This window comes from Coffea arabica, chromosome 1e (genome assembly GCF_036785885.1).
Source record: "Coffea arabica cultivar ET-39 chromosome 1e, Coffea Arabica ET-39 HiFi, whole genome shotgun sequence".
Taxonomy (NCBI): Eukaryota; Viridiplantae; Streptophyta; class Magnoliopsida; order Gentianales; family Rubiaceae; genus Coffea; species Coffea arabica.
This window is the reverse complement of record NC_092311.1, coordinates 50,340,493-50,363,422: the sequence shown is the minus strand read 5'-3', so window position 1 is coordinate 50,363,422 and position 22,930 is coordinate 50,340,493. Positions and strand designations below refer to the sequence as shown.

Sequence of the window (22,930 nt, the reverse complement as noted above, 5' to 3'; positions counted from 1 at the left end):
GAAGGCAATATCACCTAATTTTTTTTTTTTGGTTCATTGAAAAAAAAAAAGAAGAAGAAGAGATTGCACAAGGAGGAAGTAAATAGAAACTCAAAGGCAACAGACGTACAATTCAACAAAACAATGTAAAAAACCATAATAAATATTCTACCCGTATGAAAACTATTTCTCATATTTGATCCCAACTATCTAAATTCAGAATAGCTCAATTTCCATTTTCCATTCTCAAGCTCACTCAATAATCACACCCGTGAATGTGATTCCAAACTCTTACACGGTCCACATTCAGCAGGGTCTTCCCCTTGATATCCTTTTTCATCTGAATATTTGATAGCGACCCATGATCAAGGTCCCTGTTCAGCTTCACGCTATATACTATTGTTATGGATGATATTAATGGTCTGAAGCTGGACTATTCATCAGATGGACTAGGAATTGAATGGTTGGGCAACTTATTTGTTTGGTTGATCTAGGCTATAACTGGTTCGAATCCCTTCTCGTTGGGTCAATTCTTGAGGCTCGGCAATTGCTTTTTACACCCTCAATGCTTTCAGTTATGAAGAAAATTAAAAAGCTTTCTTTCCGCAGAAAGATTGAACGTGTCGTGTCTGTCGTACTTCCTAAAGCTCGGAACTATGAATCTCAGCAAAGAAATTAACTTTTGTAGTTGAAAATTAAAATCGTATAAAAAAAATTAAAAGTTAAAATAATATCTCAAAGACCAAGGAAGCTGTTTTTATGTATGTGCCTAGCAATTCATTTTTGGTAATTGATTTTGTCATATAGCCCTTTTCCAAGAACATTAAAAGCCTAATAATTGATGTACAACGTGATTTGCATTTTTCTTTTCTTTTCTTTTCTTTTATTTTTTTTCCCTGGGGTGAAGAGCACTGATTGGACTTCCTATTGAAGTTTGAACGACAAACAGCCCATATAATCGAGCCCCCGATAGTTCCTGGCAAGTGCTTCTTATCTCCAAATTTGGGCCCCTCCTTTCCTCTTCATAAGTTTGTCTTTCCGAAGGAGTCGCTGTCCTTCATCTGTTGTTTGCTCAATCATGGATCCATAGAAGGAGTAATTGGGGGTTGGGGTGGCGGGAGAGTGATTGTACCATAATTATTGTGTATATTTACATTTTAAACTGCTCATCATTACCCCCAAGAACAGAAAATTGCTATCTTGGGTCTTAAATTTTGTTATTCACCACTGCATTGGGTTTTTATACGATACATGTATAAAAATGGTATATATGGAAAGGTAGTTTATGCACTCCCTTCGTGCACAAGTTGTGAAATTAGAAGCTGGCATGTTTTTGGAAAGTAAAATAATAATAAGGGTTTTCTAACGGGTGCCCAATAGACACTTATAACTAGGGATGTACGCGAGTTGAACTACTCGCGAGTATCTTGGTCAATGGCTTGACTTGAACTCGGTTTGACCGAACCGAGTTCGAGCCGAGTCTCGAACTACTCGAATGTACTTTCGAGTCGAGTTTCGAGTCAGTATTTTGGGGCTTGTAACTCATCGAGTTACTCGTCGAGTCAGGATATATTTAAATAATATATATATAATTTAAATAATATATATATGTATTATACTTATAAAATGACCGTTATGGGTATAATTTATACTGAATTTACAATATACTCTTCTTTATAATAAAATTCCATAATGACAGAAGTGTAAATTTTTCGAGTCGAGTCAAAAAGCTTGATTAGACTCGGCTTGATAAGGCTTGACTAAAGATCGAGCCTTATCGAGTCGAGTCTTGAGTTTAAAGGGATTTTCTCGAGTCAAGCCTCGAGTTACGATTTTTTAGGCTCGGTCGAGCTCGAGCCGAGTTACATATGGGTCGAGTCGAGCTCGAGTATAGTAATACTCGAGCTCGACTTGACTCGAGTACATCCCTACTTATAACACACATACAATTCACTTAATTTATCATATGTATATACATATTTTAATAATTGTTACATTTCGTTATATTTATATACTTTTTCTATTTAATCTTGGAAAAATGACATGTTTCATCCCTTATATTTCGTAAAAATATTCTTTCCGTCCCTCACTTTTAAAATGAAACAAATTTATCCCTGACATTTAAAAATTAAAGCTATTACATTCCTGAACATAATTTTCAATCTGAATCAAACCATCCAATAACTCAGTAATAAATTTCGAAAATAGAATTGACAGATCACTCGATCAACTTCATCATATTTACATGACATTTATTAAACCAAAAAAATAAAAATTATAACATAAAAGGCCATTCTTTGTCTTGGAATAGTAGATTTTTTTTTTGGTAAATCTTTTCATGCACTATTAGTATATCCGATTGCGAATTTAGATGTGTATCATAAATATAAAATTTGATGTTTAAATTAAAATTAAAATGATATGACGGTACATAAAACCGTCAGTGTATACAATGATAATGTAGGAAAGATTAATTTTTCTTTTTTATGTTATAATTTTTTATTTTTAGGTTTATTAAATTTCACATGAATATCAAGTTGAGTTAACCAAGTGATCTATCAATTACACCTCCAAAATTTGTAATCATGTTGATTGGTGGTTCGATTCAGATTGAAATTTGGATTCAATGATGTAATAACTTCAGTTTTTAAATGTCAAGGACGAAATTGCTTCGTTTTAAAAATGAGGGACGAAAAGAATATTTTTGTGAAATGTGAAGGATGAAACCGATCATTTTCCTTTTAATCTTCACTACTCTCTTTTGTATTTATTTACTTTCTCTAATTAATCTTACATTTTTTAAAATATACTTTAACGAGTGGCGGAAGGACACTTGATAAACTGACACATAATAATATTATAGTTGCTAGAAGTACAAATTACTCTAAGCAACTATTTTTTTAAATATTTGTTACCTTTGTATTTTAAGTATTTTTACTCTTGATTTTTACACGTTTTCGCCAATTCTTAAAATCCTAAACTATAAAACATAATGATTAACAAAATTTAAATTATATGCTTATAACTTTTGATGTTCAATGTGTGCCAATGTTACAATGAATGTGATGCTATTAAAATATTTTTCGAAAATTAAATTGGTAATGAGCAAGTGAATACGGGGGTCTTCACATTGGTGGAGACAAAACAAAGGCACTTGACAGTTGACACATGCACGAATGGCTTAGCAATTCCGACAACTCACCGAAGCCTTTCTCACTAATATGCGACATGTTTTCTCTGACGATGGCGATGCTTGAGGTGCTTTCGTTGTCGCGAGATTGTCACCATGGGCCCGAATAACTCCCCCTCACTGCGAAGCTTCAACAATCTCCACCCACTCTCCTTCCATCTTCAATCGCAAACGGAAATTGGTGATGTGAAGTAGATGCTGGTGTAACTTCAAATTTTACAGGACGACTTTTACTCACTGTAAAAGTTTGATACGCCCACTTTCTTCAAAAGTTTGGTACATCTAATGGTGTAGACTGTGTAGTCAGTAGTGAAACTGCATTTCGAGTAGCCATTAACAATCATAGTAAGGGTTCTATTTGAAAGTTGAAGCTCTAGCTTTGGTTTCCCCCCCCCCCCCCCCCAAAAAAAATGGAAGGATTTCATTTATGACAAGAGAGCAGCCGTTCCAGTAAATCAACTTGAGCTGCTTCAAGCAGCTACATGGAACTGCAGCTTTATACAAAACTCAATCAAGCTGTGAGAGTCACCAATTCATTTCACTAGTTGCTTGATTTTATTAACGAAAACGAAAAAAGGAATGCCACCTGCACTTGAATTTATCAGGGACTCAAGTGAAAGTACAGTGATGTAATAACCAAATATGGTACATACTTCTACCACCCTTCAAAACCCAGAGAACAAGGAAATGGTGTTAATGATTTGGACATGATATGTGCCAGTTAAGGTACGTTCGAGTTGGACTCAACAAGCGGGTGCGAAATCATGCCATAATGCCTTTTTTTTTTGTGGTAACTTTGGGACCCCAATCAATTCCAAGTACCACATGTGTTCTAATTTTAAGTTGTAGTAAAAGCCTTTGCCCCCAGCCCCCTTGCATTCTGGAATCTACGGAAGTGACGGAGGACAGAGATTAGAGAGTGATGGGTGTTTTCTGCCATCTGCTCTGCTTATTTGATCAGAGAAACCACATCCCTCCCATCCCTCTAGGGTTTCAGAATGTTGCAAGTTGCGACACCTCCATCAGTGGAGTATATATGTTAGTACTACTACTGTCTTACAGTATTATTAGTTGCTAAACCCTGCAACTAATTAAACTAAGCATTTAACGAGTGTACAGGCATGAAAAGTTACGTAATTAGTGTATTACCGAGGACCAGATTGTCCTGTTAGCCTATAATTCATATCATTTAATTCCGCTGTCAAACCCTTCGCATGCATCTCTAATTATAATTATCTTGTTATTATTCCCTTGAATTTCCATGATCATTCGTAATACTAGTACTTTTCACAGTCTAATGTGAGACAGAACCTGCCTGCAGCAAATCAGTTAATTATGTAGTGGACAGATATTTTGTCACCTGGTTCTTTTTGGATGAACATGAAATAGAGGCAAGCGATTGATTGACATTGTATTGTACACAAGCCTAATTAAGGCCAGTAAACTAATCATACGTGGTGGGATATCATCATATTTCTGATTTAAAGCCAGGAATATTTTCAGCGTACTCTTAAGAGTAAAAGTATTCTTCCAGGGAATTTTGATGTCTCACATTCTTGCGTTGCTTACCGAATTATCTCGTGCACATATAGTCATTTGTCTTTAATACTAGTCAAACCTCAACATTGATGGGAATAAGAAAGGGGCCGGAAAAGGGTCCGGCTGTCAGCTAGGATGCATCAAATCTGTTGGTAGACGTAATTTTAACAACTCATGAATTCGTGGCTTCTGCTTATTAGCAGGGTCGATTGCTGGATTTATGTTCCAAACCAAGCGTATCCTTTTGGTTCGAGCCCTTTACACATTGCTTCTTCTACGGGATGCAAACGAATCGAGCGGCTTGTGAGATCAAACATGTTCTTTTGGTTCGAGCTCTTTACACATTGCTTCTTTTATAGGAGTGTAAATGAATTGAGCGGCTCGTGAACTGCTCACGAGCTGATCGATTAAACAATCTACTTAACTTAGCATTAACCGAATTCAATTCGATCTCAAGCGGCTCGTTTGACTGCGTTGACCGAGTTTGAGTCGATCTCAAATGGCTCGTTTAACCAAACGAATCAAGCATCGATTATTTTTAGTTAAGGTCGATAGCTTGTTGAGTCTTATCAAGCAATACATACAATATATAAAAAATATATTTATAATACATACATATATATATTTGTGTATAGTAAATTACATATATAGCCATTAAATTCTTATAAATTTTCAAAATATCTCCTTTTCTAATTGAATTCAATATATCGAGCTCGATTGGGCTTCAGTTTGTTCGAACCAAATGAGTCGAACTCTAACATCTCAAAAACATCAACGAATCGTTCTCGATTTGTAGAATTTCAAGTTCGATCAAGTCGAGTTCAATCTTGAGTAGTGCTATATCAAGTCAAAATCGAGTTCAAGTATAACACTGCTCAAGATTGACTCCTTTCATTTGCACCTCTATTCTTCTACTCCTTAAAACTCTTCTACGCTTTTTTCTACTGGCAGGTACTTTTGGAAACAGCACTATCAAATTAAAACAATCGGAAATTTTCATAAAGTGGCTGAATTAAGTAATCTTATGAAAAAAAACCACGTGAAATAAAATGTGCAAAAAAAGATAATACGCAACAAATTGACAGATGGCTAGTCGAACGCTGAGAGGTGAGAAGATTGGATTAGGGAGGATGGCATCGGTTTGGAGCCAGTGCAGGGAGTGTTATCTTCGGTCAAGAAATGCACGTTGGCGCATCTCTTCAAAAATTTTCTGTGTCTTCCAATCGGAAGGAAAAGAAACAAAAAAAGAATTGTCGAAATTAAAAACTAATGATTAGGCATGTTAACGAGTCGGATATTAATCAAACTTATCATCCTGCAACGGAGCACTTCTTGTTTGGATTTGATTTTTCAAAATCAAATACTATTCTGATCCATACTCTATGAAAATTGATCACAATTCATTCTTTCAGTTTCATATTTTTTGCACGCAACACTCTTGAATTTGATTCCGTCATTTGAAAAATATAATTGGACTGCATTTTAGTTACCTTTGAATTTCATATATTTTTTTTGCTGTTTTTGAATTAAACCTCTTAATTACACAATTAGAGATACCTATAGATACTCATTACGTACCAAAATCCACAAGGATGTAGATCTAGATTTTGTTTTCGAGACCCCATGAAGGTCTAGATCCGGGTCTGGGTGTTGATAAATTTGGTGATTCTGAGTCTTAATCAAGTAGATCTAGTCCAAACCCGCCAATTGACATGCCCAACACTGACTAACAAGTTGCACCAAACCACTGCAGAATATAAATGGTTCCTATAGCAGAGAATCATTGAGACATTACGCCAATCCTGTGTAGCACACTCTGCATGGTGCTATAACACTGGTGCTAAATGTTCGCCTAGCAACAAACACAAGTATTAACATCGTACACGCATGGATATATTCAGATCTTAGGAAACAGGGGAGAAAGAGAGAGAGAGAGGGTGATGAGAGCTGTTGCAGCCATGGTTCAAAGTTGCGGTCGCGGTCGCGGTCGCGGCTTGGAACGTTCCACATCGGTCTCGGCATATCGGTCACGGTCTCGGTGAGACGCAAATTTTAAAGAATTTAATATTCTAAAAATTGTTAATAATATAAAAAAAGTATGCTAAAAAAAATAATAAAAAATAACCAAAGAAATGGCCGAATCAATCCGTCGCGGTGTAATTCGGCCAATTTCTCGTCTTGACTCGGGATAACTCGGAGTGACTCGGCCGAGTCAATCCGTCGCGGTGACGTCTCGGCCGATTTCTCGGCGAGATGAGTATCTCGGTCTCGATTCGTCGCGGTCTCGTCTCGGACTAGGCCGAGACGGTGACGACTCGGCCGAGTCGTCTCGGTCTCGGCCGAGTCTTCGAACCATGGTTGCAGCAGAGAGCTAGCAGAGGTTTGAGAGATAATAGAGAGTATTTTTTGGGGGGTTTTTAGTTAGACTTTTACTGGGAATAGGAATCGGTGAAGTACAGTGAAGAAAAGACTGGCAAAAGAATCTGTGGCCTAAATATGGCAAAGCAGAGGAAAACACCATCTGTTTAGTTCCTCGGAAACCTCCTCAGTCCTCCAGGCCCACCCCAAACCAAGGCGAGCCCTTCTTTCAGCATTATCTGTACCTACACTTGTCAACTACTCCCACTATTAAGCTATCTAGGATTCCCCGGTTGGATCCAAGAAGAAGACCTGAAACCCTTTGCAAATTAAGAAGAAGAGGGACCAAAGGGAAGAGTAGTTTGTCTGCAGGAGGAAAAGGGACTTGACGTGACCAGAAGAGTTGAATGTGTGCTGTATAGGAATGATTCTGCTGCGTAAGAGTTGTTGCATGGGGTGGGACTGGAGAAATTAATCGGAGCCTGATCAATTGGCAACACAGGGTTAGCCTTCGGAAGATATTAATTAATCTTGATTCAGTTCCTTTCCACTTTTTGCTTGCTTCACCTCCATCCGAGTTTGACTTTTTCGTTCTGGGCTTGCTTCAAATGAAAGAGATGGAGTATTGGAAGCTGAATAGTCTCAAGTTGACGAACACAAGGCTTCTTATGTACCTCGTTTCCATCGCCCTTATATCACTCCTTGCAATGCTTGCCAGCATCACCCGAATGTTTCCTCCAGGTAAGGGATCAGCCTTATTAGTAATCCTATAAACGCGTAGTGAGATGCAATTATTTGCATGAATTGTTGTTGTAAAATTTATTTGATGATGATTTGGATGAATGATTGTGCCGTAAACTTGGACAACTGAATTTCTTTCTGTGTTCCCTTTTTATTTTTCTTATTTTTGGGAGATATGGTTTCTTTAGTCTCTGCAACTATCTAATTCATGGGCTTGGCTGGTTCTTTTGTCTTCCTCTCCAGGTTCCAGGTCCCTGCTGACTAGTAAAGCTGATTTTCACTTCCAGCTCCAGGTGGGTGCGTCTAACTGTCTCTCTAATATTTACTTTGCACTAGAGTCTAGACAAATGAACAAACGGAGAATTGTAGGCAGGCAGTCCCAATTGGTATAACAAATTTTTACAGAATCAGAATTGAATATGGCAATTTACTGCACCGGAGTAGTAAATCAAGGAAGTAAATTGCAAATTCTTGGGCCAGGGCCAAGAGGGTCGTTAATCTTGTGAATCAAATGAATTCCTCCGAGCAAATGGTTCACCTGAAGAAGAATTCTTATCGTCTGAAACTGAAAGTTGAAGCTTGCAGGGGATTAGGACTCCATAATTTAGATAGCTGAATACACCTAGCTTAGTGAAGTGAATGTATAAATGGAGTCTAGGATGTAGCCAGGATGGTAAATGGCTGACCCTTCGGATCGCCAGACAATAAATTGTTCCTGGAAATCCCCGTTCAAAGTGTGCTTAGCTTGCTTGGTCTATGCTCCGCTTCATGCAGCTTGACTTGACCATATAAAGCTGGAGTGCCACCCTTTTTGCCCTTTATGGCCATCCCACCACGTACCTTCACATTGATCACCTGTTGAAAGAATTAAAAGTACCAGTACCATTGGATTTGGATGCCAAAATTTTTCTGCATATTTTTTTTTGCTCGAATTCTAAGTACTGGTATTATTGGATATCAATATTTTTTTTAACGTCATTTTTCTTATATCGCAAGCATGTTTTTCAATCAATTTTTATTTTTAATCTTTTCAATTATCTTTCTATCTCACACGTACATCACATTACAAAAAAAAAATATATACTTTACAATGATCTCTCATCCACACACATTCTTAGTTTATAGAAGAGAAACAATTTGTGTTGAACATACGTTAATTTAATGGTAGCTAAAATTATAAGTTTAAAAAAGGTAGAGGCCCTGGGTTCAAAATTCTTTGCTCCCTCCTCTCTCTCACCATCGTTTCTTAAATTCTCCTATTCCTCCTCTCTGTGTCGTTAATAAAAAAAAACAAAAACAATAATAGTAGTAAAAATGAAAAAGATATGTAGGGATGATGAGGTAGTACCGAGTGTTTTTTTTTAGGCGTTTGTCGTGTTTGGAATGAATGTGTGGGGCGGTGGGCTGGAGCTAGGGTCTTCTGTGTTGAAAACTTGACCAGCGGATTCAACGGAGCCATGTTCTCTGCTTCCGCCTCGTGATCCCTGGCCCGCCAGGTGACTGATTATGAGGTTGACAGTAGCAACACATTCTGCTTCTCTTCTGTGTCACACCGCCTGAATTTCAGTGTAGCCGCTGCCCTCCTCCTCCTCCTCCTCCTCCTCCTTTCATCGTTTCGTTCTGTAAGAGGCCCCGTCTCAATTGCCTTCCTTACAGAAAATGAAAATTCTCATTTGGCCTTCAGAACTGAGCAATCTGCGTTGAGTTCATCTTACAATCCGACGGGACAATAATACTAGGAGTAATATTTTGCGTGGTCTCTAGGGCTAACTGACGAATTTTATTGACTCAATAATAGTAAAATGTTTTCTTTTTTAAGATGAATAATAAAAAGGCGTTGTAAATAGCAGCAGTGAATCCCATTGTCGACCCCTCCTAAGTAGCTCGAGTGATTCGTTGCCTCTCTTTAGGATATGTCGACCACGATTCGAGTCCCAAGAGTATCTCACTCGGAGTTCAGGTTGGAAGCCTTTTCCCAGACCTTAGGGGATTAGTTGGACCGTAAGATCCGGACACCCCAAGGTGAAAAAAAAAAAAAAAAAATCTCATTGTCGACGTGGGATACAGCAGCAGCACAGGAACCTTGAATAGGTCCAAATAGCATTTCCGAATTCTGGGCTGGTGTGACTTGTGGGAAACCCATCGATATTAGATGTATGTAGGTTGGGCCTGTGGTGCGCTGAGCCACTTGGTTGTTTAGCCTGCTATTTAGCCTTTTACGACCCATTGCGATGAAATTTAATTGCTCAATTGTGTTTTGGAAGACTCGAAATCTGAGAAAGAAGGTGTTCATAAAACGCTGCTGTAGCCTGTACATAGCTGATGAAATCGAAAGAGTAGAGAAAACAAATTGAAAGAGATAATAGTTAGCCTATGCAAATTCAAAGACATGGCAATAGGATATACATATCCTACGCGGTTGCCATTTGCCATTTGTAGTTGTGTGACTGCTCATGCACTTGAACTGTTTCTTTGTTCTCCCCAAGTGGGAATTAAAAGCTTGTGGTACTTGTGCGAGTCACCGTTGAGCCCATGATTCCAATAGCAGGCCTCAACTCTTAAACCCACAGAGGTCGAATCATATTGTTTGCAAATTCCGCTTGTTTTCCAGCCCAAAAACTCCCATGTACATTTAACTTTTCAGCTATTTGCCCACTCCAACAATTTTTAGAAAAACTCCAAAGTTTATATATATGCATGTATGTATATGTGTGTGCGTGTATGATTAATTTTTTATACGTTGATAGTGTAGTGATTTTTTTACACTAACGACTTTGAAATATATCATATATACATGATTTAAATTTCAAATTTTAATTCATATTACGTGACATAATTTAAAACTATTGGTATAAAAAACATCATACATTGGCAGTATATAAAAAAAAATTATTCATGTAGGTATGTATGTATTTCACTCCCTCAAATTATTTCTGGTTCCGTCGCTGAATGGTCCGACTAGCCTCTTTTTTTTCTTTTTTTTTTTCAAACAACCCAACAGAAATCACATAATATAGTAGTAGCATAACAAATCCCACTAGCACGAATAACATGTGGAGTATTAATACTGATTTTGACGAATTTTCCGAACTCAGATCCAAGAGGCGCAGACGCTGGGGCAGAGGAATAATGGAGCAGTGGAGATTAAGCATTCCCTGGATGCAGGGGGAAGGAAGCTTTTAGGCGGTCCCGGTTCATCACCTCCTCGATGCATATCAAAGTGCGGTAGATGCACACCATGTCGGCCGGTCCATGTTCCGGTGCCCCCTGGAACGCCGGTGACGACCGAGTACTACCCTGAAGCATGGAGGTGCAAATGCGGCAATAAGTTGTACATGCCCTGAACCTGCTGATGCTTCATTTGGGGCATTGGGCTAGAGCATCATGTCATGTGTCTTCCAACTGGAGTAGCATCATCCAAGTACAACCAACGATCACATATCTACTTGCAGATTTAGCTTATTCAGAGGAGGATGACGCTACACAACGTCCTCATTATAGGATAGCACCATTCCAATTCTACTAGTATTATTATTATATATAATGCTCTATGACACTTGCTAGATAGTTAATGACATAATTTTATGCTATAAGCCCAACTTAATTAATCTTAAGGCTTCCTGTACCCTCCTTTATTTTCTTTTTCCGCCTTGGTCCTCTTCTTTCCTTTCATTTCTCTCCTTCAATCCAAACGGCACCAAACATCTTAAAAGTGCTTTTATCGATGAAAGGTGGCTTTGTTTGGATAGAGTATTATTCCAAATAATTATTTCGAATTATTACTATAATATTTTTTGTGATATGATGTATATGAAATAAAAATGTGATTGAAAATATAAAAGATGGATTGCGAAATGTGCATGCAAGCGATACTTAAATAGAAGTATCGCACCCTCAGTCGAGCTCTAAGGTAGGAACTCCACCACTCTTTGATTATAAAATAGTGTCCTAATGTTAATAATTGAATTTTTTGAGTTTGTCTATTGGAGAAATTTGGAATTTTAAGGTAAGGCGATGTCTAAAGAAGTCTTGAAACTTTTATATTTACGGGAACTCAGACTCGGAGGATGCTTTCGCTTGGATTAAATACATGATGACACGGTACTGTAAAAGAAGAGTTTTAGGGTTTGTGCTTATTCAAAATTTTAAAAAATAAATTTGAATTTTGAAGTTTGTTGAAAAAATCTAAACCACAGAAAACGAAATAGTTTCGTCGCCTCTAAAGTATCCATACGAATAACTACCACATTTTTTTATTTTCAAGTTACTGAATATTATGTTGTTTATTGAAAAAAAAAAAAAAAAGCTAGAAACAAGTGTAACATATCATTTTCAGGTTCTCTCTCGTATGGGTGTTTTTAAACTCGGACCGGACCGGCCGAACCGGGAGCCGGCCAATTGTCTGGTCCGAGTTAATCCTAAAAATCGGAAAATCAAAAACTCAATCAAACCAGATCAAAAAGCGGGGTTGACCCGATTTGACTGGAAAAATATGAACCCGGTCTCTCTTTTTTTTGGAAAGGTCAAAATATTTTTAATAGTATGTTTTGACCCCTAGGTTGTTAAAAATTATTAATATATTTCAAATATTTCACACTTTATAAATGTTGTCTTAAAGTTTGGTGTTATTTTTCAATTAAATCCATAATTTTAATTCTAAACTTGTTAATGCTCATTTAATAACGTAATTACTACTTGATTGTTCTAATTTATTTGTATTTTCTTGTTAAATATATTTAAAACATCAAATATATATATGAATATATCTTTATTAATATTAACATGTTATTATGTATTTTATATATAATATTTTAATTTTTAAATAATTTTTATTCATGACATTATCCGGTTCAATTCTGATCGAACCCGATTGAATCCATTAATTCCTGACCCCTGAATTCGATCGAGTGGATATTCGGTCCGATTTTGAAAACATAATCTAAGATCGCTCGCGCAGAAAAATTGGCGGGGCTTTCCAGTTACCATCACAGTCGTAGAAGATAGTAATAGTGAAGCCCTTAAATGGAGACCGAGTGATGGTGGGGGCTGCTTCGATTTGACAGATGAAGATGAGGAGGTAACGTTCGAAATGGTCCACTAGTCATTCTGTAACGTTCGAAATTCATGTGAAAACTCCTTTGCAATTTGCGTAAGCCCCCCACTTGATCTCCATCTGTCTCTTCCCTCAAAAAGTTTCTGATTTCTACACGTCTCCTTGCGCGTGAACGGAATAGTACCACGGAACGTAACACGAATTTCACGTTTCACAGTTCACGCCGCTTAAGAAAAAAAGAAAATCTACGTTAATATTTAATACACACAAATCCTTTTACTTTATGCTGGTACGGTACTGCCGTGCAAGAACCGCAAGCACCGAAAAAAAAGGGGGATGGACTGGGCTGTGTGAGTTGCTGTATTAATCAATTATTGGTTGGAAGTTTGATTTGGATAGCGACATATAGTAATTAAAAAAACTTTAATCATTTTAGAAAGCAGTGTTTTGGTTGATTAAAAAGTAGAATGAATCAATCACGCTTCATATTCATAATTTAGCTTCAATTATTTGTTTCTTGCCGACGCAATCAGCATCGTGTGGTTATGGGCCTTATGGCGGCAACCATGTGTTGCTGCCCGTTACCGATCCAATGGCCATTTTCGAGTTTTTGACTTGAGATCGCACTCCGAGCAGCCACCACTTTCCCTGCCGCGGCGGCAGAGGAAGTTCGACCTCTTGTGAAAGTTGAAATGACAAAAGAAATGATAAAAGGTCCATGATGTCAAGCAAAAATAATTGTGTGCTCCTAAATCCGTACTCGGAAGCTTCAGTTTTTGTCTAATGTTCAACATTTTGATGCAAAAAAAGAAAAAGAAAAAACGTACTAGCGGATGAGTTGACATTCCTTTGTGATATACTACACAATTTTCCACTTCTGATTGAAATCAAGAGCTATTTTAATTTCTCCAAGAAAAAAAAATTATATATATTAGATTTCATTCTTTTTCTATATTAGTGTACAATTACTAATTTTATATATTCATTTATTTGGCATTTTAATATCTATTAAGCTTATAGGTTAAATTTGGAGGATTTTTTGATAGATCAAAAGATTTAATATATATATGTGTACGCGTGAGTGTATATACATTCGCACATACATGCACACGACACGAATTTAGTTGAAGAAAAATTATATCCCAAGTTAAAAATGCGTGTATTTGGTTAGCAAATTATTTATACAAAATTATCTACTTTTATTATAAACATATTTTTAACTATCTTTTATCTCACATACACCACATAAAAAAAGTGTTTCAATATATTTTTTTTAAAAAGTTTATCTCAAATAATCTCCTACTTAGTATGATAATTCGACAGGATTTATGCTGGAAGCTCGATAGGGAGTTAGAAGAAAGAATATATCATTTTTATTTTTAAGGGATTCTTGTACCATTTTGTTCTTGATTCATTTTTTACTATTATGGCAAGAGTTTTGAAGTGATCTTTTTTTTTTTTTTTTAAGAGTTCTACGCATAATTATTAAACCTGGCCTGGTCCGGCGGTTCAACCAATCAACCCGTTGAACCGGCAATTGAATCGGGCCGAATTTTCAATTGGATCGTTTATGCATTGAAACCGTTGACTTTTCAACGGATTAATGGTTCAACCGGTTAATCCGATGAACCGGCCGGTTTTATGAGGAACCCGGTCCGCATGGAAAAATTTTGCCGAAATTTCGTCAAGTTGCTGAAAGGAAGATTCGAACATTAGATCTCCAATATGTTAGTACAATACACTCACTCACTCACCGCTTGACCAATCACCATTTGTTTATTATTGTATTCACCTTTTATTATATATTAGACTTTTATTGTTATTTTATTTTTTCAAAACAAAATTTATATGGAATCTTTAATAACCTTTTATTATTCCCCAAACTCTATAAATTATGCAATTGGCTTAAAAAATAACATATTACACAATTCTTTTTAAAGACAAATATCATTTTTAATAAACTTTTGCACTTAAAATTCATAAATAAACTAGATAATTACATTTAGATAACATTTTTTACTTGAAATTTGATAGATTACTAATTAAATTTAGGTTCTTAATTCTTATAAGAATTAATGATTTTATAATAAATTAAACTAACCGAATATTTGTTATGACATAAAAATTTATGAGATATAATATTTAAATATATTTAGTGATCCACCGGTTGGACCACTCACTCACTGGTTGAACCAATAACCCGTTGACCCACCTCTTTCACCGAGTTCCTCCCCGGGCCGGATTTAATAACTATGATTCTACTTCTACGTAATAGGATTATTACTAAGCTATGGCTTCAACTTATGTTTTTATTTTAATATAATTATTAAAAACAAAAATGCATCTACACATGTAATTTGGGTAAAGAAGTAAAAGCAATTTTTCAAACAAAGGGAAACAACAACAGAACTCATTTACCATTTTCGGTCAAATGTGCTTTAATCATCAGACTCAAGAAAAGGAAAACTAATATTCCACGCAATCAGATAAAGATAGAAGGAGGATATTGACACTTGTATTCTATGTATACCGCTCCCGCTTTCCAGCATAAGACTTTCATTTATGGAAAGGTAAATCAAATCATGCAGTAACAATTTTCCATATATATGAGCTAATAAAGAAAAAATAAATTGACGTATATATAGAGACCACTCAAACGCTCCGGAGGTTGTTCTTTCAAACTTGGACGATCTTAAACGCGCCAGCCGCAAGCGCAAGGTCCACAACCAACTACGACAACAAAGCAAACTAGAAAGCCAGCCGAAGCTGCAGCCCTGCCAGCTGCCCAATATAAATCTCCACCATTTACTTCCTTCTATTTCTATTTTTGGTGATTCCTTCCGTTTCTTAATAATCTCCCAAATCACACGTCTTTCCCAGCCGGTCTCTGGCTCACCCAGGCATCCCTATGCCGGAGATCGAGGAAGTCCCTCCGGCTTCGGCCGTATCGGAACCTCCGTTATTCGGCAAATACGAAATCGGACGACTTCTGGGCTGTGGCGCATTTGCAAAGGTGTACCACGCTAGGGACGTCAGAAATGGCCAAAGCGTGGCCATCAAAGTCATCAACAAGAAGAAAGTATCCAGCACCACCTTGATGTCCAATATCACGCGCGAAATCTCCATCATGCGCCGGCTGCGCCACCCCAACATCGTTAGACTCCATGAAGTACTCGCCACCAAAACCAAGATTTATTTTGTCATGGAGTTTGTCAAAGGCGGCGAATTATTCGGGAAGATTTCCAAGGGCCGCTTCTCGGAAAATCTCGCCCGTAAATATTTCCAGCAGCTGATCTCCGCCGTCGGTTACTGCCATCTATACGGGGTTTTCCACCGGGATTTAAAGCCTGAGAATCTATTACTCGACGAGAACGGCGATCTCAAGGTTTCCGATTTTGGGCTTAGTGCCGTGACGGACCAGGTAAGAGAAGATGGTTTCCTGCACACGCTTTGCGGGACCCCGGCTTATGTAGCACCCGAAATATTGAGCAAGAAAGGATACGACGGAGCTAAGGTGGACGTTTGGTCCTGTGGGGTGATTTTGTACGTTTTGACGGTGGGTTATTTGCCGTTTAACGATCCAAATCTGATGGCCATGTACAGGAAAATCTACCAAGGCGAGTATAGATGTCCTAAATGGATGTCATCCGAGCTCAAACGGTTTTTGTCTCGTCTTTTGGACACCAATCCCGCGACTAGGATAACTATTGAGGAGATCAAGCGAGACCCTTGGTTCAAGAAAGGGTACAAGGAGAGGAAGTTTTACGAGGAAGATTTTGTTGAATTTAATGATGACAAGGTTATTAAGGATGATCGGGTGATTCAAGGTTCCACGAGTTTCAACGCCTTTGACCTAATCTCGTTATCTTCCGGGTTGGACCTTTCCGGGCTGTTCGACGAATCGTGTAGCTCCGCCCGGTTGGCCGTGGAGGATTCTCCGGAGAAGATCATTGAGAGGGTGTCGGAGGTGGCAAAAGGGGTGGAAAACGCGAGGTTGAAGAGGAAGAAGGAATGGGGCGTGGAGTTACAGGGTCACCGGGATAGCGGTAAATTCGTAATTGGATTGGACGTTTTCCGGCTGACTGATAGTATGGTAGTCGTGAACGCCAAGAAAAGAGCCGGAGATGCGGGATTCTTTCATGAATTATGGGAAAAGAGAATTAGGCCGGCAATTCTGGGCCAACAGCAGGGGGTGGAATTGCAGGCTTCAACCTCTGGCTCTAGTTGCTGCTAGCGACGATTCTTTGCACCCGATGGCGAAAAAAAGTATTCAGATTGGGTGAACCCAAATGATGATTCATAATCATTACACAAATTTTATTTCTTGGTGATCATAATTATAGAGTCCGTGTTTGTCTGTACATGTATGTACATGATTGTAAACAAGAGGAAGAAGGTAATTCTTGTCTGGGTTTATCGATAATTACCTAGGCAGGATTTAAACCATTTTTTACTACTAGTTTTTTATTTATTTATTTATTTTATAGAGTCGAGCCTCTTACATGGGGAAGAAAAATGACTCGTTAAAGCATGAAATGGATTAGCGTCCAGTTATGGTGTTGTATTATTCTGTCAAAAGTGTATACACCATTATTAAGCAGCCGGCAAATGTATGCGGTGCCAACTGCCAAGTCCGATTTGATTCTCGCTGTACATATATTCAATAAAAGTCGACTGAATCATTTTGGCTAATATTATTAACTCACGTCGCTGTTTTTGCAAACATATTGGGTACGTTTGGATTGGTGTTTTTGAGCCTGTTTTTGAAAAACTGTTTTTCACATTCCAAATGCTACAGTAAATGTGTATTTCAAAAACAACTTCAAAAACACCAATCCAAACAATATATCAAAAACAACTCCAAATATATTTCAATTATGCATATTTAATTTGTATATTTTAATAGGTATATTTCAATTTGTATATTTTAATTATGTATTTTATATGTATATTTCAATTATATTTTAATTATATATTTTAATATGTATATTTCAATTATGTATTTTAATATGTATATTCAATTATGTATATTATATGTATTATATTAATATAAATATATTTATTTCAATTATGTATAATATTATATATATTATGTCAATTGAAATAAATATTATATATTTATATAAATACATTTATTTATATATAAATTTATAAATATATTTATGCAATTTTGTTTTATAAAATATATTAATATGTATATTTCAATTATGTATATTATATATAAATTATATTAATATTAATGTATATTATATATATTATACATTTCTAATATTATATATTTACGTATACATATCATAAATATTTTATTTTATTTAAAATATATTTTTATATATTCATAATATATTTACATAAATATTATATGTTATATAAATTATATATAATATAATATATAATTTATTATACATTTATATAAATGTACATTTATACATAATATATAAATATTTATGTATATTTATAATATACATTTATATTATATATTATATATAATATAATACATTTATACATTTATATTAATATACATAATATTAATTTTACATTTATACATAATATTAATACATGTATACATTTATATTAATTATATTAATACATTTCAACATAATATTAAAACATATTTATAATATATTAATTTATACATTTATATAATATTCATTTATAATTTATACATTTTTAATAACATACACTTATACATTTAAATATGCATTTATATTATGTATTATATATAATATAACACATTTATACATTTATATTAATATACATAATATTAATTTTACATTTATACATAATATTAATGCATATATACATTTATATTAATTATATAAATACATTTTTACATAATATTAATATATATTTATAATATATTAATTTATACATTTATAATAATATACACTTATAATTTATAATATATTTATAATATTCATTTATAATTTATACATTTATAATAATATACACTTATACATTTATAAATATATTTATATTATGTATTATATAGAATATAATACATTTATATATTTTTATATGAATATATAAATATATTTATTTATAAATGTATTATAAATGCATAAATGTATATTTATATAAAAATTATAATTTATAATTTATACATTTATATAATATTCATTTATAATTTATAATTTATAATTTATAATAATATACATTTATACATTTGTAAATATAAATGTATTATAAATGCATAAATGTATATTTATATAAAAATATAAAAATTATAATATTCTAAAAATACTCAAAAATATGTTTCAAAAATACCTCTAAAAATAATCCAAAAAAATCTACAGTAAAAGTTTTTCATATAATTTTTGAAAAACAACCCCAAAAACAACTAATCCAAACGGACTTGTTTTTCAGATTCGAAATGCTACAGTGGTGTTTTTGAAAAACAACCCCAAAAACAGCTAATCCAAACGGAGCCATTAACTGTTGTGCTTTCATTAGTCTGCTTGCTTTGACGGGTCAATTTTGTGTTAGCGGAAGTGAACCTTTTTAATAAGTTTTCCAAGAGTAGGTTTCAAGTTTTCTAAGCTGATTTGAGGCAAATAGTTGTTCAACTGTTTTGCTGTTGTAATCAATGCTATTAGTTGAATTTTGGCACCTAATTTGCCTTAACTGTCGCTGATTACACTTTACATACACAGTTGGGATCTTCTATGTCATTATTCAGTGTCAAATTTAGTGCTAATTTTACTTATCACGTGATGATAAAAGAAATTTAAATAAATAGCACATTACAAATTAAATAAATAGAACAGTTGACATAAATATAGAAGTGGCATTAAATTGTCACTGGAGAAATTGCACTGAGGATTCCGTGTGACACACACAGGCCCTGCTGGTTGAATGAATGGAAGTCCGCTGAATCCGCCCCATCAAGGAAGCTGCCAGAGGCAGATACAACGGTCATTAGGTGCCAACGGTCGTTAGGTGCCGTTAATCCATGTCGACACTTACCTTGACGTGCCTTTGATCTATGTCGTGCTGTCTTCTTCTTGATGTGACGTCGGGGAAATTTCATGGCAAGCGATCCAGTTTGTCATTTTTAGACGACTTTTTTTTTTTTATTCATAGAGTTCAACTCCAATTGAAACATTGGCTGGCACAAATATCTCAAATAATATTTCGTTTACATCAATATATTTTTCAACTCATATTTTTATATTCTCAATTATCTTTTCATTTCACATACATCACATAACAAAAAATGCTACAGTAATTATTCCAAATAAGATTTTAAATAATACTACTCTATCCAAACAAATCCATCCTCACTTTTACCGTCATAGAGGATGGTATCAAAAATATTTTGGAAAGCAATTTTCTAAAAAAAAAATTATTGCATTTTTCGTGAACACATTTTTCGATCATTTTTTTATTTCACATGTATCAAATTGTTATAGTAATTTTTCTATAAAAAAAAATCAAATAAATGCAATCCAAACGGAGCATTAATTGTTAGATTTTAATTAAACATTTCATGTCCACAACACAAGTACTTCATAATACTTTCATATTGAATGTATTTTCCCCGCTTTCAGAATCGACATTCACACTTTATCTTGAGATATGGCTTAGGTGTTTAAGGTTTTGTTTTAAAAATAAGAAAAATTAAATATTAGTATGCCGATTAAATAAGTATTAAACTGGAAACATCCATTTTCACACCTACCTGTTATAATCTCACAAATCAGCTAAATAATCAGCTTCCATTTTGTTCTCACTTGGCATCTATTGAGCGCATAATTGGACTGGAATCTTTACACACTACATTATTGCGTGTCTTGCAATTTGCAAATGTTAAAAAACGCAACGCATTGACAGATCTCAAATAAGCAATCGCGAGTCTCTTAATAATTAAGCAGTAGAGAGCGCTTTGATTGGTAAATAAGTATAGCACTAATTAACCTCTCTCTCTTTTTGCCGAAAAAGATGAATTATCATTCTTTAATCCTTTCTACGTGTGACTTAGCTTTTACTGTTTGCATCGAGTGATATACAATTAACCAATCAGGTCTACGAGCTGTACTGGAAAAAAGGAGGCACTTTTTTTTTTTTTTTTTGGTTGTCAAGGAGAGCTAAGCAGCTCAGTACATAGATACTAAACGCGGGGTGGTTACTCCCACAATATCTAAATTCATCCATCTCCGAACTATATCCGGTGGACTCTGTAAACGATATAACCCTGACTCCTTATTGAGGCTATCTTTAGCTAAACAATCCGCACTATTGTTTCCTTCTTGCCAAAGGATTGGCACCTTATGATGATAGGTATATATATCAATCAGGTCTACGAGGTGCAAAATTTTGAACAATTAGTTGTATGTTGATCGGTATTTATATATTCTCTGAATGAAGATGTGTCTTTTAAGCGACGTCACCAATTCAATTACACCTCAACAGCAAAGAATTTCAAAAAAAAAAACACACACACACACACACAAATCATTTGTATGCCATTTGTTGATACCAATAAAAGTCACCCTAATGGTTTGTTTGAATTGTAACTTATTTGACTGTATCATTAATACTTTTTTAATCACCTTTTTATCTCACGTATATCGCATAAAAAAAAGTACTACAATATTAGTTTCAAAATATTATCCCAAATAATCTACTATTCAATTACACTAACATAACCTGCAACTGTTCACTTCCAGTTTTTACCTTGTTAGAGCACGGCATCATAGTAAATAGTTGAATTGTTTATTTCTTCTCAATTCCCTTTTTTTTTCCTTTAGGTGCATTGGAGTGCCAAAGGCCCGTTACAAAACAACTAACGTGGGATAAGACCCCCCCTCCCCTCATTCATCATTTAAACTTCCTGTATTAACATCTGGTGGGCCAGTGAGAATTGTGAACTCAAGTTTCTGCTGGTGACTCCATTCAGCAAGGCAATGTTTTTAAATCCGAACCGAAGAGTGAACCGAAAAACTTTTCGATTCACGGTTTGACCAATTCGATTCCAATTTAAAAGTTTAATAATTTTTTATTCATTTTAGTATTAAAAATTTTGAATAAAATCAAAATAATTATTTTAGAAAATAAATACTTAATAAAAATCTATTAAGCCTCTTGATTTTTATAGGTTCTTAACCGGTTTTGAACGATTTAATTAATTCTTTGTTTTTTTAATTAAATCGGACTAAAGGCATGACCGGTTCGCGATTCAATTGGTTGGTCCGGTCCGATTTTAAAAACATTGCAGCAAGGTGATCTGCGCACACATTGCCTTCAAGGGTGGGTCAACCTGAGCTCCCATTCTCTACTCCATCCATTGCCTTATCCTGTAGACTGTCCCTCTTTGACCATATCTATGCTAGTTAGTAGTGTATCGCCTTGCTTGCATTCAAGACTTGAGCATTTTTTCAGTGTTAGAAAAAGAGGCATTGAAGTAGGATTGGTCAAATGAAAAGGGGATATCACATAATGGGGACAGCCACTTGGATATTACGAAATTTCTCTTCAAACGTTAACTGGTTCATGGAGAATTCTTGAAAATATTTAGTGCTTGTTCCTCTAAAAATTAAAAGAAATTTGAATGTAATCTCCAAATCTATGCATACACAGACATGTATGATTTGCCAAATCCTTAGCCTGGTGGCCTTAATTACAAGTAATAAGAGTCGATGCATTTTCTGTCACCCTTTAATCATGGATTTATCACAAGTTTTCCTTACATTTTATCAACTTTTTTTTTTTTCGAAACCATAGCTTGTATTAGTAGTGCCAAAATGTATAGTATATGGACAATAGTCCAAACAAAAAGGACAAAGGTCCTACCATCTGTTCCAATACTTTAGCACTAAAGATTGGGGTTAACCTATTTTTCATCTAACCAAATGTTGAGAGCATAATTGCTAATTTGAACAATCCTGTCATTCTTATCTATGTTAATGGGGAAGGAGGAGCACTGTGAAAACAATGTACTAAGGGATTGTATGTCTTCAATGATTGTAGCCAGTCGACTTCCTTGATGACATGAACTTTGAATGTAACTTATCAGCTTCTTGCTTTCCAACTCTATTCAGATATTTGTCCATCTTTGGTTTGCAGCTTTGATT

At 35.2% G+C, this 22,930-nt stretch overlaps 2 protein-coding genes across 3 annotated transcripts; both read left to right on the top strand.

Moving 5' to 3' along the window:
• Positions 1-6,894: 6,894 nt before the first annotated feature.
• Positions 6,895-11,442, top strand: LOC113712058 (polygalacturonase-like). Of its 2 annotated transcripts, XM_027235345.2 has the most exons (4): positions 6,895-7,569; positions 7,682-7,807; positions 8,051-8,100; positions 10,903-11,442. In XM_027235345.2, the coding sequence occupies exons 2-4, from the start codon at positions 7,684-7,686 to the stop codon at positions 11,149-11,151; spliced, it is 423 nt and encodes a 140-aa protein (XP_027091146.1). In that variant the 5' UTR covers positions 6,895-7,569; positions 7,682-7,683; the 3' UTR covers positions 11,152-11,442. The 2 variants fall into 2 exon arrangements, with proteins under 2 accessions (XP_027091146.1, XP_027091142.1); XM_027235341.2 differs by having other exon boundaries at positions 6,896-7,807.
• A 4,089-nt stretch (positions 11,443-15,531) lies between these two features.
• On the top strand, positions 15,532-17,552 carry LOC113712050 (CBL-interacting serine/threonine-protein kinase 11). The gene has a single exon (XM_027235331.2). It carries the CDS (start codon positions 15,769-15,771, stop codon positions 17,092-17,094), a length of 1,326 nt encoding a protein of 441 aa, XP_027091132.1. The 5' UTR covers positions 15,532-15,768; the 3' UTR covers positions 17,095-17,552.
• The last annotated feature ends 5,378 nt before the right edge of the window (positions 17,553-22,930 follow it).

What these genes read in the sequence shown, in the direction of transcription:
- LOC113712058 (XM_027235341.2), top strand. Translation starts at nt 7,675, where the DNA reads ATGAAAGAGATGGAGTATTGGAAGCTGAATAGTCTCAAGTTGACGAAC. An exon ending in CACCCGAATGTTTCCTCCAG is followed by an intron (nt 7,808 to 8,050) that starts GTAAGGGATCAG and finishes CTTCCTCTCCAG; the next exon opens with GTTCCAGGTCCCTGCTGACT. An exon ending in ATTTTCACTTCCAGCTCCAG is followed by an intron (nt 8,101 to 10,902) that starts GTGGGTGCGTCT and finishes TTCCGAACTCAG; the next exon opens with ATCCAAGAGGCGCAGACGCT.
- LOC113712050 (XM_027235331.2), top strand. Translation starts at nt 15,769, where the DNA reads ATGCCGGAGATCGAGGAAGTCCCTCCGGCTTCGGCCGTATCGGAACCT.